General features: G+C 33.8%; 1 protein-coding gene across 1 annotated transcript in view; it reads left to right on the plus strand.

Moving 5' to 3' along the window:
* Window positions 1-7947: 7947 nt before the first annotated feature.
* The window catches only part of LOC144252569 (1-phosphatidylinositol 3-phosphate 5-kinase-like), a 95956-nt gene continuing 88251 nt past the window's right edge, over window positions 7948-15652 (plus strand). Inside the window, 5 exon segments of the mRNA XM_077794811.1 lie at window positions 7948-8106; window positions 8732-8818; window positions 10727-10834; window positions 14224-14355; window positions 15054-15110. Of these exon segments, the coding sequence (XP_077650937.1) occupies window positions 7948-8106; window positions 8732-8818; window positions 10727-10834; window positions 14224-14355; window positions 15054-15110 (543 nt within the window).

A 15652-nucleotide genomic window follows, 5' to 3' on the forward strand; every position in this document is an offset into this window, starting at 1 on the left:
TCACCATCTGGAATCCAAATAGGCTGGAGAGCTGGGCTCTCATGCCAGCTTGTCCTTCTGGCTTCCTCTGTTCCAGTATGGCTGAGGGGATTTGATGTGGGTTTTGTTTCACCCTTTCTCATTTTCCCCATACCTCCTCCCTACATCGTTTTGGTTGGTTCTTTTTATTTCTTGTTTTCTCCCTCAGTATCACCATGCCCAGTTTAAAGCTTGTAGTCTTTTAAAAGGACCTACATCTGACTGCTTTTCCCATAATGTGCAACTTCCAAGGTGGCATTTCTTTGCATTTATAACATGGATGTTCTGCTCTATTCTTTTCTCTTTGTTTAACATTTTAAAGCCTATTCACCTATGCTATTTTATAATAACATTTATTTAAACCTGTTCAGATGATTGAATTAAATTGGGGGAAATTATTCACACATTTAAAACATCTTTCTACTGGAGTTTAAAAGGCCTATTATACATATAGTATATTTACTAAAAAATTCTTCTCTAATAAAAAGTGAATTAATTTGTTATTTTTAGTTATGTTGATATTAGTCTACTTATATAATAATAATAATAATAATAATAATAATAATAATAATAATAGCCATATCCAAATTGCATTTGATGTAAAAGGAAAAATTAGATAAATCATTTTTAAAATCTAAGATAGCAGTACATAAAAAATAAAATGCCTTTAAAAAAAATGAATGGTGAGATTTACATTATTGGATATAATCAAAACCAATTTAAATTATAGCCCTAACATGGCATTATGTAAAAGTACATAAATGAAAAAAAAATGAATGATTAAATGAATAATTATGGTAGTTTATTATGTCATAATAACTGAAAAGTCATTATTATAAAGTATTTTATTGTATGATTTTACCTGAAGTTTGAATTTTAAGCATTTAGTTTTCTCAGGTCAGATTGTCTCTGAACTTAGATCTGGACTGCTTTCCTAATTCTTTGTTCCTCTCTGTTTTGAGCTTAAGAAAAATGTAACAAATGGGAAGATTTTGAACTTAAATATCTTTATTAAAATAATTTGAAAGAAATTTACATTTCTAAACCAAATTTCTCTTAATTGTCAATGTAAGTTATTATCAAGATGTGGTAGAATGTCTTTAAGAGTTAAAATAATAAGCTGTATTTTATTTAAAAATAAGAAATTTAGAGAGTGTGGGATAGGAGAAGATTTGACTAGCAAGGAACATAAGTAAGGTATACATCTTTATGGAAACCCTCAAAACAGAAATTGGATGAATGATGGAGAAAATATGGGTGTGCATGAAAGGACAGTGAAGCAGACATGACACTTTTGTGAGAATTAACTGTCACCTGGAGGATATTGTGATGCTTTTGAGTATTAATTTACAGATGTGGATCAGAGGCAGAGTATACCATGACAGAGGACATCTGTTCTGGACATATGTATTGGCAGTTTCATTTCACTAAAAGCAGAATATAAAATACATTTGTGACTTGCTGATGCTTTTACCTCTTGGAAAGTTAAGAAAGTTTTGAAAATCTTGAAGAAATTGATCTATCATCATAGAATTCATAATGGCAAGGGGCACACTACTGAGCACATTCACACGTGTATTTTAGGAAACCTAACTTCAGAGTGTTGAGAGGGGAATGGATCAGGAGGTTCCAATAATGCCTTTTTTTACAGCACAACCTCACATTTTTCAGGGAGAATAAAAAGGGAAGCACCTGAAGTTGAAAAAGCCATCATACTCCTCTGAAACTTCTTTGATCTCAAACCTTTAAAAAAGTTGTGAGTGGCAATGTTCTTATGATAATGAATCTAAAAGAGGGACCAGCACTCTTAAGGAAAATGACAGGATAGCAGGAGTCTAGATGGCACTAAAGATTGAGATGTTACTAAAGGTTGGAGAAAAGGCCAAGGATATCTGAGAAAAGATATTGCCATAGCAAGAAAGAAAAATTAGAACGGTTATTTAGGGAAGTCAGTATAATATTGAAAGAAACTTTTCTTTTTCTCTGTCAAGATTTATCTTGTCAGGAAAGAACACAAGGTTAAGGGGAAAGCAAAGCCCAAGAGAGAGAAGAGATAGAAAATGTCCTGCTATTTTCAGTGAGTCTGTTGCCAGGTTTAGGCAGACCACATGCAAGATTGTTGAAAGAATTTGGGTCTGAGGTCATGGAGCCAGAGATGATTATTTTGTAAGAATTGTGTAAGGTAATACAGAATCTAGATGACTATTGATAGATGAGTTACATTTTTTAAGATGGTTTCTTGATGTGGTATTGGGAGTTGGAAAAATTGTAGGAAAATTTAGTGAATTGGGTGTACTGTAATATTTAGAAAAGGATTGTGGTAAAGGGCAGCTGCATTGGTTTAGTAAAATAAGTCATTTTGAAAACAACTCCATTTTCATCTTATGTTAATATGAGGTCATAAGATAAGGAGAATATCATATATACGATTTTATATGATGTTAGGCATTTGATGGTTCTCAAAAACATTTTAGACAACAATGAATTTTGCACTAGAAATCTGTTAAAGAGGGAGTTGAAGGAGGTGATCATATTTATTATTTAAAGTACCGGTTTTGGAGCTTTTCAAAAATTGTAAATTGACAAATTATAATTGTATGTGTCTATGGGGTACAGAGAGATGTTAATAACATGTATACAATGTAAGTCAAGTTAATTAACATATTCATCAACTCATTTATTTATCATTTTTTGTGGTGTGAACTCTTGAAATTTACTATCTTCTCAATTTTGAAATGATCCATAAACTGTTATTATATTATAGTTATTATAGTCATCATTCTGTGTAATAGATCTCAAAAAATTATTCCCCTGGCTAACTGAAACTTTATATTCTTTAACCACTATCTTCTTTACATCCTAGAATTTCATATTCACCATTGTACTATGGAATTTTTGTATGAGAAACACACAAATAGCATGGTGTGTTTAGGAATGTAGGAGCTCAGCAGTGCCACAATTAATATTAGCATAGTAATTTATAGCTTATTTTAATGGTCGGACAAAATGTTAAAAGGGCAATTAATAATTTGATAGCAGCAGGAAAGGGATGATCCTAAATTATACTGTAGGGCTTTGTCAATTTGTATTTACTGTTGTTCAGTACTTATTTTAAGTTTACACTATGATGGGATTGCAGAAGTGTGCCTCTGTGTCCTTCTTTTCTTACTATTTTTTTAAATACTAAGAATCATTCTTTTTCCATTTACTTTATGAAGTTGAAATGTGATAAAAATATTTTGTTCTTTGTTGTTAAAATTATCCTATCAGAAAGTAAAGATTCCTAAAGTGAGCTGGTAATGGTAGTGCATGCTTGTAATCTCACCTACTGGGAAGGCTGACACAGGAAAATCTCAAGTTTGAGGCCAGCCTGGGCAACTTAGTGAGACTCTGTATTAAAACAAAATAAAAAGAGTTAGAGATATATATCTCAGTGGAGTATATATATATATATCTTAGACTTACCTAGCATGTGCAAGGCCCTGGATTCAGGACCCAGTATGGAAAAAAAAAAAAGAGTATGTGAAAGATTAGAGTTCTTCTGCCTGTTTTCATTCCCTTTAAATAAATACAAGTGGGATTAACTATGTTTGATTTTTTCCATTGGAATTAAAAGCAATGCTCTTTACCAATTATCCTCTATCTTTTATGACTGAGGAAATTTGGGTTTATAAAATATGTTGAGGCCTGGAATTGTAGCTCAGTGGTAAAGCACTTACCTCACATGTGTGAGACCCTGGGTTCAGTCCCCAGCACCACATAAAAATAAACAAATAAAAATAAATATATTGTGTCCATGTACAAAAAAACAACCACAAAAAACCAAAAACTTTGAAATATCTGCACTTAAAATATGACATTTGATTTGGTTAATTTTTCACTATTGGTCTTAGAGAATTGTACAATTGAAATGTGTTTTATTATGTGGTGCAAGCAGAATTCTGAGCCATTCTTGGAAAGTTATCGCAAGTATGACCTAAAAAGAAAGAGAAAATAATGGCTTCCTTGAGCCTCCAGATATAATTTCCCATATACAGGAAAACATGGGGGAGAGATGCAGATTAAACATACCATGAAGGAATAGTTGCTCAGATCCAGATGTGGGATATTGCACAAAGACATTTGGCCTGGGTTGCTTAAAAGTTCTTTATCATGGAAAAGAATAAAGGTAGGAGATCTGTTCTAGATTAAAAGAGAATGAGCAAGCATAGGGCCAAATATTATGTATGAACTTTTTTGGTTATATGTTTGAGGATATTTTGAGAACAGTTGGATAAATTTCAATATGGACCAGTTCTATGATATTAAGGTATTGTCAGGGGCTGAGGATATACCTCAGTGGCAGAGCCTAACTTGCATGAGGCCCTGGGTTTGATCCTTAGTACCAGAAAAATGAAAAACAGATATTGACAGTTTTCTTAAGTCTGTAATTGGTGGTGTGGCTATAAAGAAGCGTGCCCTTATTTTAAAAGGATGCATGTTGAAGTACTGGTAAAATGTGATGTGTGTAATTTTAAATGGTCAAGGAAAAAAGCATATGTATATGTGAAGAGAAAGATACGGCAAGTCCTTAGCAATTGTTGAATGTAGGTAGATGGTATACAATATTTTCTGTATGCTTGAAATTTTTTCATAATAAATGTTTGGGGAAATCCACAATTTCTGGAGTCTCCTTTGTATTTAAGCTTTAGGGTGAAAAGTAAAACTTGTAAAAGACTTGTAATACATTAGTTGAACTAACAGAATTTAGCATTATTCATTTTCTGCAAGGGAAATATAAAAATAAAGCATAACATTGTCTTTATTGTATTTGGCATGGTGCACTTGAATTTTCTAAATAAAATATTTTCTCTGCTTCCTGGTTGGGAAGATGATCATAGTGGCTCATAGGTCCTTTTAAAGCCCATTTGTTTATAAATGAACTTAGAAAAAATTTTGTGGAGAACATTCACCTTAAAGGAGTTAAATTGTGTTGTGGCTTGCTTTGCATAGTATACAGAACCCCACTTGAGCTATGCTTGGTCACCCTCCTAGAGGAAAGTTCAAAGGGAAGTAAAGAGTAAGTTTCACTTTAATATTTTTAAAAGCATTCAGCGCCTGTTCAGGAGTTACCTCCTGGCAAATGGCAATGTTGGGTTAGAATTTTTGAAAAACAAAATCTAATTCAAAACTATTAAAAATCTGATAAGTTATATCTTTATTTTTTTTTGCCAATGTCACTTTCATATGACTTTGTTTTATAGTTTATATTCTGCAATTTTAAAAAACCTTACATTGTTTTCTCAGATGGCTTCTCTGGGAACTACCTTGTATATAGACAAAGTCATTATGTATTAAAATACAGTTACATATGAGAAAAGCAATGTAATATTTTAGGCTTATGCAAATTACTAAAGATTTTAGTTTTCATAAACTTTCAGTTTTGGTATCTGAATATTTACTATTTGGGAAAATGATGTTAAAAATGATCTGACATTTGAACTGAGGTGAACTGTTTCATGGTTCTGTTGAGTTATTAAGTTTAGTATGAAGTGCAAGTATAAAAAAATTTAGTCTGAAGCTTTCTTGAGTTCACAAAGCAGTGATGGGTTTTATATGAGTAATACATTGTTGTGTGTGGGTGTGCTCTCTATATAATTATGCCGGCCCATTATAGTCATGTGTCTTTCCTTCCTCTCCGTTCTCTCCTTCGTATGCAGAGTATTTGATCTGACGCTGGAGGACAACAGCTCTCAATAGGTGACGCCTTCATCAAAGGTAATTTTATCAACAACTGTCCATGTGATGGTGTTTCTTTTGCTCAGGAGGGTATCCTTAGGGCTTAGCACATTGACTGACAGAGAAGTACTGAAAATATGTTTGATTAGTACTACTAACACAGTTTTAATGTGTATAATGGCTTTGAGAATGTTGAAAGACAAGGATATAAATTTAGATTTGGTTTGAGAGAAGGATCTGAAAAGTAATTGTTTAAAAACTTTTTAAAAAAATTTGAATTTTATTCTTTTAAAGGCATGGATAGTGTCTTACATCATGAATAAAGTATTAAATATTGATATACATATCATCAGGGATTGTTAGCTTTATCAAAAAGCCTATAGGTAGATTTCATCCATTTGAGGATGCTGCTTTCCCATGTAGACTTGGGAAAAGAAATAGACAAAAGAGGCTAAAGAACTAATTTTGCTGATCAGTTTCTTGGGGACAACAGGAATATAGAAGAATATAAGCCTATTATTACCCATTCCTTATTTAGCTTACTGTAAAGTAAGAACATACCCAGTTAGTTCACAATACTTCTTAGTTTAGGTCTTAAATATGGGAGAAGTTCCATTCCCAGTGTCTTTTTGGCTTCTGGAGTTTTGGATAAAAGAGAAGGTAGGGCAAGTTAGTGCAAGGGAACTGATCACTTGGCAATCCTTCTAAATTCATTTCTAAGCATCTGGTTCAACTGGAAGTTTGTAGACTGGCAGTTTATATGATTGAAATGTGCAGGTCTTGTACCTCCCACATCATGCACACATATTTTATGTAATGACTGTTGGACTGTTTAGTGTAAGTTTTTTGCTAGATTAGTATGCTTTAAAAGGGAAAGGATTAGAGGATTTTTCTAAGCATTACCTATCTCCTTTCTTTCCATTTATTTAGTCACTTCAGTTATTTAGAATAAGCATCTTTTCTACAAAACATTTATTATCTGTTGAATTTGTCTTGATTCATTTTTACCCTTTAAAATATTTCAATGATTTTATAAAACTTTGTATAATTTGCTATGTATCATGTTTTAATATTTCTTTGTAGTTTATTTTCAGGTCTATCTTGTTAACAAGTTTCTTTAAAAGTCTCTGCTAATATTGAAAAAGAAACTCCATAAAGGATTGTCTATATAGATTTCTACATTGTCACCTTCTGTTTTGGGATATCTGAGTTGAGCTTCTTTCTTGAAAGTTCAGTACCCCCACTATTATATATTATTCTGCCAGCATTCAGATTTCAGTTGAATGCAGTCAGTTTGTAATTTTGTAGGTGAAATTAGCATACACAACTCTCTCTTTTGTGGTGCTGGGAATCAAACCCAGGGTCTTGCACATGCTAGACATGTGCTCTACCACTGAGCTATACACTGTCAATCTCTGCTTCTATATTTTTAATGTATTTATATATGTACATGTTTATTATTATATATATTTTATATAATTTATGTATTTATTTTACATCTTTGCCCTTTCATACCTGTATTTTATATTGGCTAACTTAAAAAAATTTCAAAAGAAAAGTTGGTAATTTCTAAATATGTGAGTAGATGGCATTAAAACATGGCAATAAAATACTGACTTCATATTTTATGTTTACTTAGAATCCTTATTTAATCATCAGGTGGAGGAAAAATCCAAAGAGTTGCCTTTCACACCTTTGGGCTGGCATCATAACAACCTGGAGCTCCTAAGGGAGGAGAATGGGGAAAAACAAGCTATGGAGAGATTGCTGTAAGGCAGAGAGCTTTTAAATTTTAAATGTCCATTTTTATGTTCAATGACTTAGGCATATGTGTAGTTCCTCTTCCTTATAATGCAAAAAATACAAAGATTACTTAGAAAATAAAGCCTATTCTGATTTCTGATGAAATATCTTATTAAAAAGGGACTTGTCTGTTCACATTTGCATTTATGTACTGAAATTTCATTTTAGCAAATTAATGGGGAATGTTGGTTGGATTTATTCACAGATTTTATTTATATACAAAATCATTAAAGTACAGATACACCGAGAAAATATAAATTGACCTAGAAGATTCATCTGTGAGGTGTAATTGAAATGTTTATTCCATTGTAGACTGCTTATATCTTGAGAATTATGTGTTTGGTTATATTAACTATGCACATTTCTTTCTTCTGACATTTTCATAGTTCAGCTAATCATAACCACATGATGGCACTACTCCAGCAGTTGCTCCATAGTGACTCATTGTCACCATCTTGGAGGGACATCATCGTGTCACTGGTCTGCCAGGTTGTTCAGACAGTGCGACCTGATGTCAAGAACCAGGATGATGATATGGATATTCGTCAATTTGTACACATTAAAAAGGTGAGCTCTGCTAATACTCTGCCTATGCTAGGAATCAGTGAGGCAGGCCTGGTAGCATTTGTGACTTAATGGAAATGTAAAAAGAGTCATTACCCTGAGGGTTGCTGAGTGTGGGAAGTTTGGTGTCTGCTCTGTTAGCAGTGCACTTAGGGGTCATGAGAGCCACTCAGAGGAAGTGAGAGGTGGACAGAAGGTGTGAGTTGGGTGGATAATCCCCCAAAATAGTTTCTCCTTTCTTGCTTCCTCTTCTTAAGAAAGAAATCAGTTATGAGAAAATCTTGTTTCAGATTACTGTCACCATTCTGAGGAAAACAGTGGGTAATTAATTTAATTAGATAGTAATGGAATACTTTGTATTTTTTACTATGATATTTAAAATAATAGTTTTAATTGCCAAAGCAACTAATTTATTCAATCAGTGAGTATGTTAGAGTACCAACACTGTATAAGAAAATTGGGAGTAGGATGATAATCATGCTGAGATGCCATTAATCATTGGTTGATAGGAAGATTTATATCCTGGAATTTCTTGTCTTTATTTGGATGTATAGTAGAAAATGTTAGCACCATCTGGCTGGATACTAAGGATTTATCACTTAATTTTATTGTTTTTTTTTAATTTTAGTTATTCCATCAGATCCCAGGTGGAAAGAAATTTGATTCTGTGGTTGTCAATGGCTTTGTTTGTACCAAGAACATTGCACATAAAAAGGTAATGTGATTTAGTTCAACAGTGAAATTCAGTGAACTATGGCTCTGTGCTCTGTTAACTAGTCTTTCTGAAACATGGCAAAAAAGGAGAATAAGACATTGAGGGGCAACTAGTAATGTTTGTCACAGGGGTGAAAGTTTGGAGGTTTCTTGGAAGGTCCCTGTTTTAGTCAGCCTTTTCGCTGCTCTGACTAAAGGACCCAACTAGAACAACTGTAGATGAGGAAAAGTTTATTTTAGGGCTCTCAGTTTCAGAGGTCTTAGTCCATAGAAGACTGCTCCATTTCTGGGAGGGGGCCGCTCCAGGTGAGGCAAGACATCATGGCATAAGAGTGTGGCAGAGGGAAACAGCTCATGATTTGATCAGGAAGCAGAGAGAGAATCCATTTGCAATATACAAATATATAACCCATAGTCACACCCCCAGTGTGACTCCAGTTCCTCCAGCCATATCCCACCTGCTTCTAGCCACCATTCAGTTAATCTCATCAGGGATTAATTCACTGATTAGCTTAATGTTATAATCCAATCATATCTCCTCCAAACCTTCTTGCATTGTCTCACATGTGAGATTTTGGGGGACAACTCATAACCAAACCATAACAGTCCCCCAGAGCTGATGATGAATGAACTGGAATTTGGATAATAGCATTCACCAGATGGAAGAAGGAGGCTCAGTCTTCCATATAGGAAGGTTTCAGGTTTCCCTAGAGATACTAAAATCTGAGGGTGCTCAAACCTCTCATATAAAATGGTGTAGTTTTTGCATACTTTGAATTATCTCTGTATTACTTATAATAGCTAGTACAATATAAACACTAGATTAATAGTTGCTGTACTGTATATTTAGGGAATAGTGACAAGAAAAAAATCTGCATATTTATTTAGGTACAGTCCTCCTGCCCATGAATATTTTCTGTCTATGATTGGTTGAATCCATGGATGTGGACCTTGTAGATACAGAGGGCTTCAACTGTAAGGCATTTTACCTCTAGAGAATTGTTAGTGATCAAAGATAAGTAAAAGTTGCCTGAATTCAGTATTATTTTTCAGCAGTGGTCCAAAGTTAGTATTTACATATAGACACTTATTAAAGCGGCACATTACCTTTTAAAGTAGTGCTTTCAATCAGATTAAGTAGGGTTTTTGGTGGTTGTTATTGAATTAAGAGGTCAGTGTATCATGCTGTTTTCAGGAACTGAAGAAAACCATGTGTAACTGTGGTAGAAATGTATGCATGAGTGACCAACTTGTCCTACTGACCATATTTAGAGAATCTTTAATTTGCTAAAAGAACCTTGAATATAATTCCCCAGCTAGTGAGTCACTGTTCTCAGTACTGTTTGGGGTCTCTAATATGGGTCAGTCTGAAATCTTGATTAGAGAACTCAGTCCCTTTTGCCTGTGACTTTAGTCACATGTTTTTGAACATGCTTGAAGACTTTCTCTATGAACTTCATGTTACCCAGTTCAGTTTGCCAACTTGTGATTGTTTAGAAATTTATTTCATTATAAATGTTCAGGAGACATTTTAATTCTTTTCTTCCTTTTCTATCTTGAATTAAATATGCTTTCAAATTTGCTGATCTCTTTGAGTTTTTAAGATAGCCTATCTGTAAGACCCATTCCTACCTCTTCTTACAACATTAGGGGGAAAAAAGTTAGATTATAGAGGAATGGATTCAATTAGTGTTTCAAAAGAGTAAATTTTTAAAGAATTTTTCATTGATCAGAAAAGATTACTTGTTTTTTAAAAAATGAAAGAATAACCCAGAAGAATTAAATTAATACTGATATAATGAGATATTTTAAATTAGCGGTAATTAGGAACCATGTGAACTTAATTATTAAAGAAGGTCTGTAAAGTGCAAACCTTTAACAGCTTTAACAGTCTGTTCTTTTTTTCTAGATGAATTCTTGTATTAAAAACCCCAAGATTCTTCTGTTAAAGTGTTCCATTGTGTATCTCTACAGAGAAGAAACTAAGTTTACTTGCATTGATCCTATTGTGCTTCAGGTAAGCACTCACTACTGAAAGTGGTAATTTGAAGGAATGGCTATGTACAATGATGCTTATCTCAATTATTTTGAAAGGAAACTTGTTGCTCTTGTTTTATTTAAAATTTAGTTATAGAAGACACTTCTATGAATTAAACTTTACAGATAGCTTACCAAAATCTCTGTCACTCATTATTTTTAAAGCTTCAGAGTGTTAAAGGGAAATGTACATGACTGGGAATTTATGGAAGAAAAAATGAAAATCCAAATATTGTTTTCCCTGGACCATTGATATACTGAGAGAGTTTCACCAACTTTTCAGATCTCTAAAAGACTTTCCAGTTTGTAATACAGTCACTTTTACTAAAACACATTTCTAGAACATAGCACGTAGTTAGAAACTTGGGGAATAGTGTCAGATGGAAGCTGCTGATTCTGGGGCTGTTCCTAAGTATGGGGCTCCAGAATAGCGGAGTAAGATTATAGCCCTCATTTTGGCTGCCACATAAGCAAGAAGTCTCTCAGCTCTATTTTAAGAAATTGAAAGTGAGCATCTGTTGGCAGGACTTTCTCCCCAGCGAGGTGCACCTTCCAGCTCTGGGTGGCTTCTTGGTAGCTCTGCTGCTCTGAGCTCCATTTCCATTTGTACTGCTATAGTTTTGTGCATTTAAAATTTCTCTTGAGGCAGCCTCCAGCCATGATGAACAATGTACCTGGTCTTTCCAAGTTCTCTGTTAAGGTTCCAATTAGTGATTTTGTTATTGCTGTTGCATAGGTTTTAAGTCTTCTGCCCCAACTCTTTTCTCCCATAAATACTATTGTAGTTTGTGGTCATTCAAAATGGAAAGTTTTTACCAATGTAAATATAATACTACAGGGAAACATTTATATTCAATTCAAGAAACATAGGAAAAGCATTTCTTAAAAATTCATAGATAATCACATTTTTCCAGGAGTCATAGGAACAATCACTTTTGTTCTAAATTCATAGGTATCACAGAAAAAGTGAGGAAGTAAATTGTGGTCAAAGGCACAGTGCTTTTATTTATTTATTTATTTTTATGGAGATTGATTAAATACAGGGCACTTAACCACTGAGCCACAACCCCAGCCCTTTTATACATTTTATTTAGAGACAGGGTCTCACTGAGTTACAGCCTCTCTAGGTTGCTAACGCTGACTGTGAACTTGTGATCCTTCTGCCTCAGCCTCCCAAGCTGCTGGGAGATGTGTGCCACCACACCCAGCACACAGTGCTTTGGAAACTCTGCTCTTTTACTTAATGAAGTGTGTTATCTGGAACTCTGTGATCTTTGGAATTAAGCTATGTTTTCAATAAAATGGAGGGGTTTTGATTAGATTTATACCAGTCTTTCTAACTCTAATTTACTGTGACTTTTTGAGATTTCAAAGAAAAAACACAATTATTATTGTTCATGTAATCCAAGATGCTTTGATGTTGGGTTTTGGCTGCTGAAGATTAAACTCCAGGCCTTGCATTTGCTTATCACACCCTCTACCACCAGGCTAAAGCCCCAGATACTGCTCCGGAGGCTTTTTGGTGTCACAGAAGATGTCATATGACTTTCACAGGATAATAATCATAATTTTATTGATTATAGGGATGTATCCTGATTGTAGACGTATTCAGATGTCTAGAATTGTATGACTTGGATCAACGAACTAGTGTAATTGAAACTAAACAGGTATTGTTTATAAAAATTTTATGCTTCATCTGTGTTTTTAGTACTCCATTCTTTCAGTCCAATTAACAAACTAAAGTTTTTTCATGTTAGAGAGGTAAGCTCTGGACAAATATGTAGTTAATAAACATGGATTGATTCAGATAACAGAAAGTGTCTTATCTTTTCATCAATGCTTTTAAACATAGTTTAATGATACCTCTAACATTTCAGTTTGGAATTGATGGAAATAAAGTACCAGCTGATATGATTTTTCCCCTCCTTCCTCCCTCCCAATTCCAGTAATGAAATTAGTAATCAAAGAAGCCTAAAGGTAGATAGTCAGAAAAAGGAACATACAAGGGCAAGAAGATAATTAGGCTGTGATATTATATTGTCTTTACAAGGCCAAACACACTAGGTCTGATGGTTTGCTATGTTCCCCTTTGTGTCTACCTTTTCTTACTCTTTTCTAGCTGAGCATGGACCAGACCCCCTTTTTAAATGCTGTTTCAGGTACACTTACAGTAGTTGATTGGAGTTGGGTGAATAGGAAATTTATTTGTCATTCCTGTAGGAGAGGCAAAATATTTTTAAAAAATCAACTTATTTTAATTATGCTTTATTGGAGCTTCATAAATAACTTTAAATGCTATTAAATTATAAATTAATAATCAGAATAGAAAATTAATACATTTCACAAAAGACATTCGATTTTGTTAATAATGGGAGAATTTGAAAATATATACAATAATGGAATTTCTCCAGAAATTCTTTTAAGCATAATCGATGGTTCAGAATGATGAATGAAATTCCTGATTGGGTGTGAATTAATTTGGTTACTGATTTGTTGTGATAAAAACCATTTAGGTGAGATTGATATTAATAGTCAAGCTGTCCTAATATTTTAATATATCCTGATCTTAAATTGTATGAGGTATGAGGCTAAAAGGACCATACCTCCTAACAGGCAGGTTCATTAAAGGGAATAAACAATAAGCTCTTGCATTTTTGGTGGCTGTGAACATTATTATAGTCTTGCTCAGAAAATACTTTGGACATATGGAATAGGAGTGGCAAGCTTGCTCAGTTTCAGTTGTCTGCCATCTAGAGCCCAGAAGTTTTATGAAGTAGTTAATGAATTGTTTTGTCTTAATTCTGGTTGTTGTTTTCAATGTTCATTTGCTTTGAAATCAAATGTTTGTTATTAAATCATATTAAGCATTAGTTTTAGATCTCTCTAGCTATTCAGGGTGGAATATGATCAGTTGGGAGATTGGAATTAGGCTGTTTGAGAGTCATTTATTCTGATATCTAGAAAAAGGGTGACTTTTGTTGGTTTCAAAAAAGAGGATTATAACCGTATTAAAAAAATTCAGTAAGTGGGAGCTGTGAGGTTAGAGTTTGGTTGGTCTTGCTGTAGTTTTTTTAAACTAAGAGCTAATTAAATGTATTAGTACTTATGGATAATGATGCACTAAAAATCTTTCAAAGTAAAATTAGTTGGAGATGGCAGTTTCTCCTAATTTTTTTCAGCACAAGTAATATAGTTCAGAATGATTAATGAAATTCTTGGTTGTGTTTGAATTAATTTGGTTATAGATTTATTTGTGGAATAAAAATATTTAGGTTGAAAGCAATTTTAATTGTCAAATTATCCTGATATTTTAATATGTCCAGATCTTGAATTGTAACAGGCATAATATTTCTGATTTATCTTACTTAGGAAAGGGAATTCTTGAAGAATTATGTCCAGCGAATAGTTGATGTTCGACCTACATTAGTTCTGGTTGAGAAAACTGTGTCTCGGATTGCCCAGGACATGTTACTGGGACATGGCATTACTTTGGTCATTAACGTAAAGTCAGTGAGTTCTTATTTTTTAATTTTTATGTCACTTAAATCCATAGCTTTTCACTTTATATTTGTGCATGGTAGGTCTACAGTTATCTTTATTTCTTTGCTGCACCATAGAAGACATGGTAGGTATTTCATTATTAAGACTGAAGAATCTCAGATTAGAAGAAAATCTGCTTGATTATATGACACTTACTAAAAGTTTAATTAGCAAGTATTTGTTGGTCCTTTATTTTGTTTGGGGGAATTGTACAGCAGTAAAAATGTTCTCTCCTTTGAGAAGATTACCCTCTGCAGAATAGAGGCCAATTCTAGGGAGTTTTTCTTTCTTTTCCTCCACAGTAGCTTGTGATAATGCATGATACTCAAATGCATTTTGATAATATTATTAGTATGCGTATTGTATTTTAGTGGGCATGTTTTAATTACTTAGCAACCCAGTGTAGACTTAACTCTGACTATTGTTTATAATGTTCATTTGCTTTGAATTCTAGAATAAAAAACTGATTTTAATTATTAAAATTAAGGAAATTCACTATGAGGTTCACATCCCCATTACTTTTCCAGGTTAAATTCACTAAGGTTTTTATTTTTTTCTAATTTTGTAATACAATGTTTTTCTCTTGTAGCAAGTTTTAGAACGAATCAGTCGGATGACCCAGGGAGATTTAGTGATGTCAATGGACCAGCTACTCACAGAACCACACTTGGGCACTTGTCACAAATTTTATATGCAGATATTTCAGTTGCCTAATGGTGAGTGATTTTTGGCATAGATTCACTTGAGATTGGGGATTTCAGAGATTTAATGACCTCCTTAGTACTGCAGCATTTAGTTAGTAGGAAATATCAAGCAGCAGTGGTTAAGTGAGTGTAGGCAACTGTAGTCTTATTCTTGGTAGGGTGGTTTTTGTTTTTAAGACATTAAGGTAGTGAATTAATTCTGTTGGGACTTCTGGATTATCACCTAAACCTTCTTAACTTTTTGTTTGTTTATTTGTAGAACAAACCAAAACACTGATGTTTTTTGAAGGCTGCCCGCAGCACTTAGGCTGTACAATCAAGCTCAGAGGAGGCTCTGATTATGAGCTGGCTCGAGTCAAGGAGATCCTAATTTTTATGATCTGTGTAGCCTATCATTCTCAACTAGAAATCTCCTTCCTCATGGATGAATTTGCTATGCCTCCCACATTAATGCAAAGTCCTTCATTCCATTCTCTGATTGAGGGACAGGAGGAAGATGGGGCTGTGCAGGAGCAGTATAGCAGAACCTCCCTTCCCCGGGATCCTGACTACCC

Source organism: Urocitellus parryii, unplaced genomic scaffold, assembly GCF_045843805.1.
Source record: "Urocitellus parryii isolate mUroPar1 unplaced genomic scaffold, mUroPar1.hap1 Scaffold_48, whole genome shotgun sequence".
NCBI classification, from domain to species: Eukaryota; Metazoa; Chordata; class Mammalia; order Rodentia; family Sciuridae; genus Urocitellus; species Urocitellus parryii.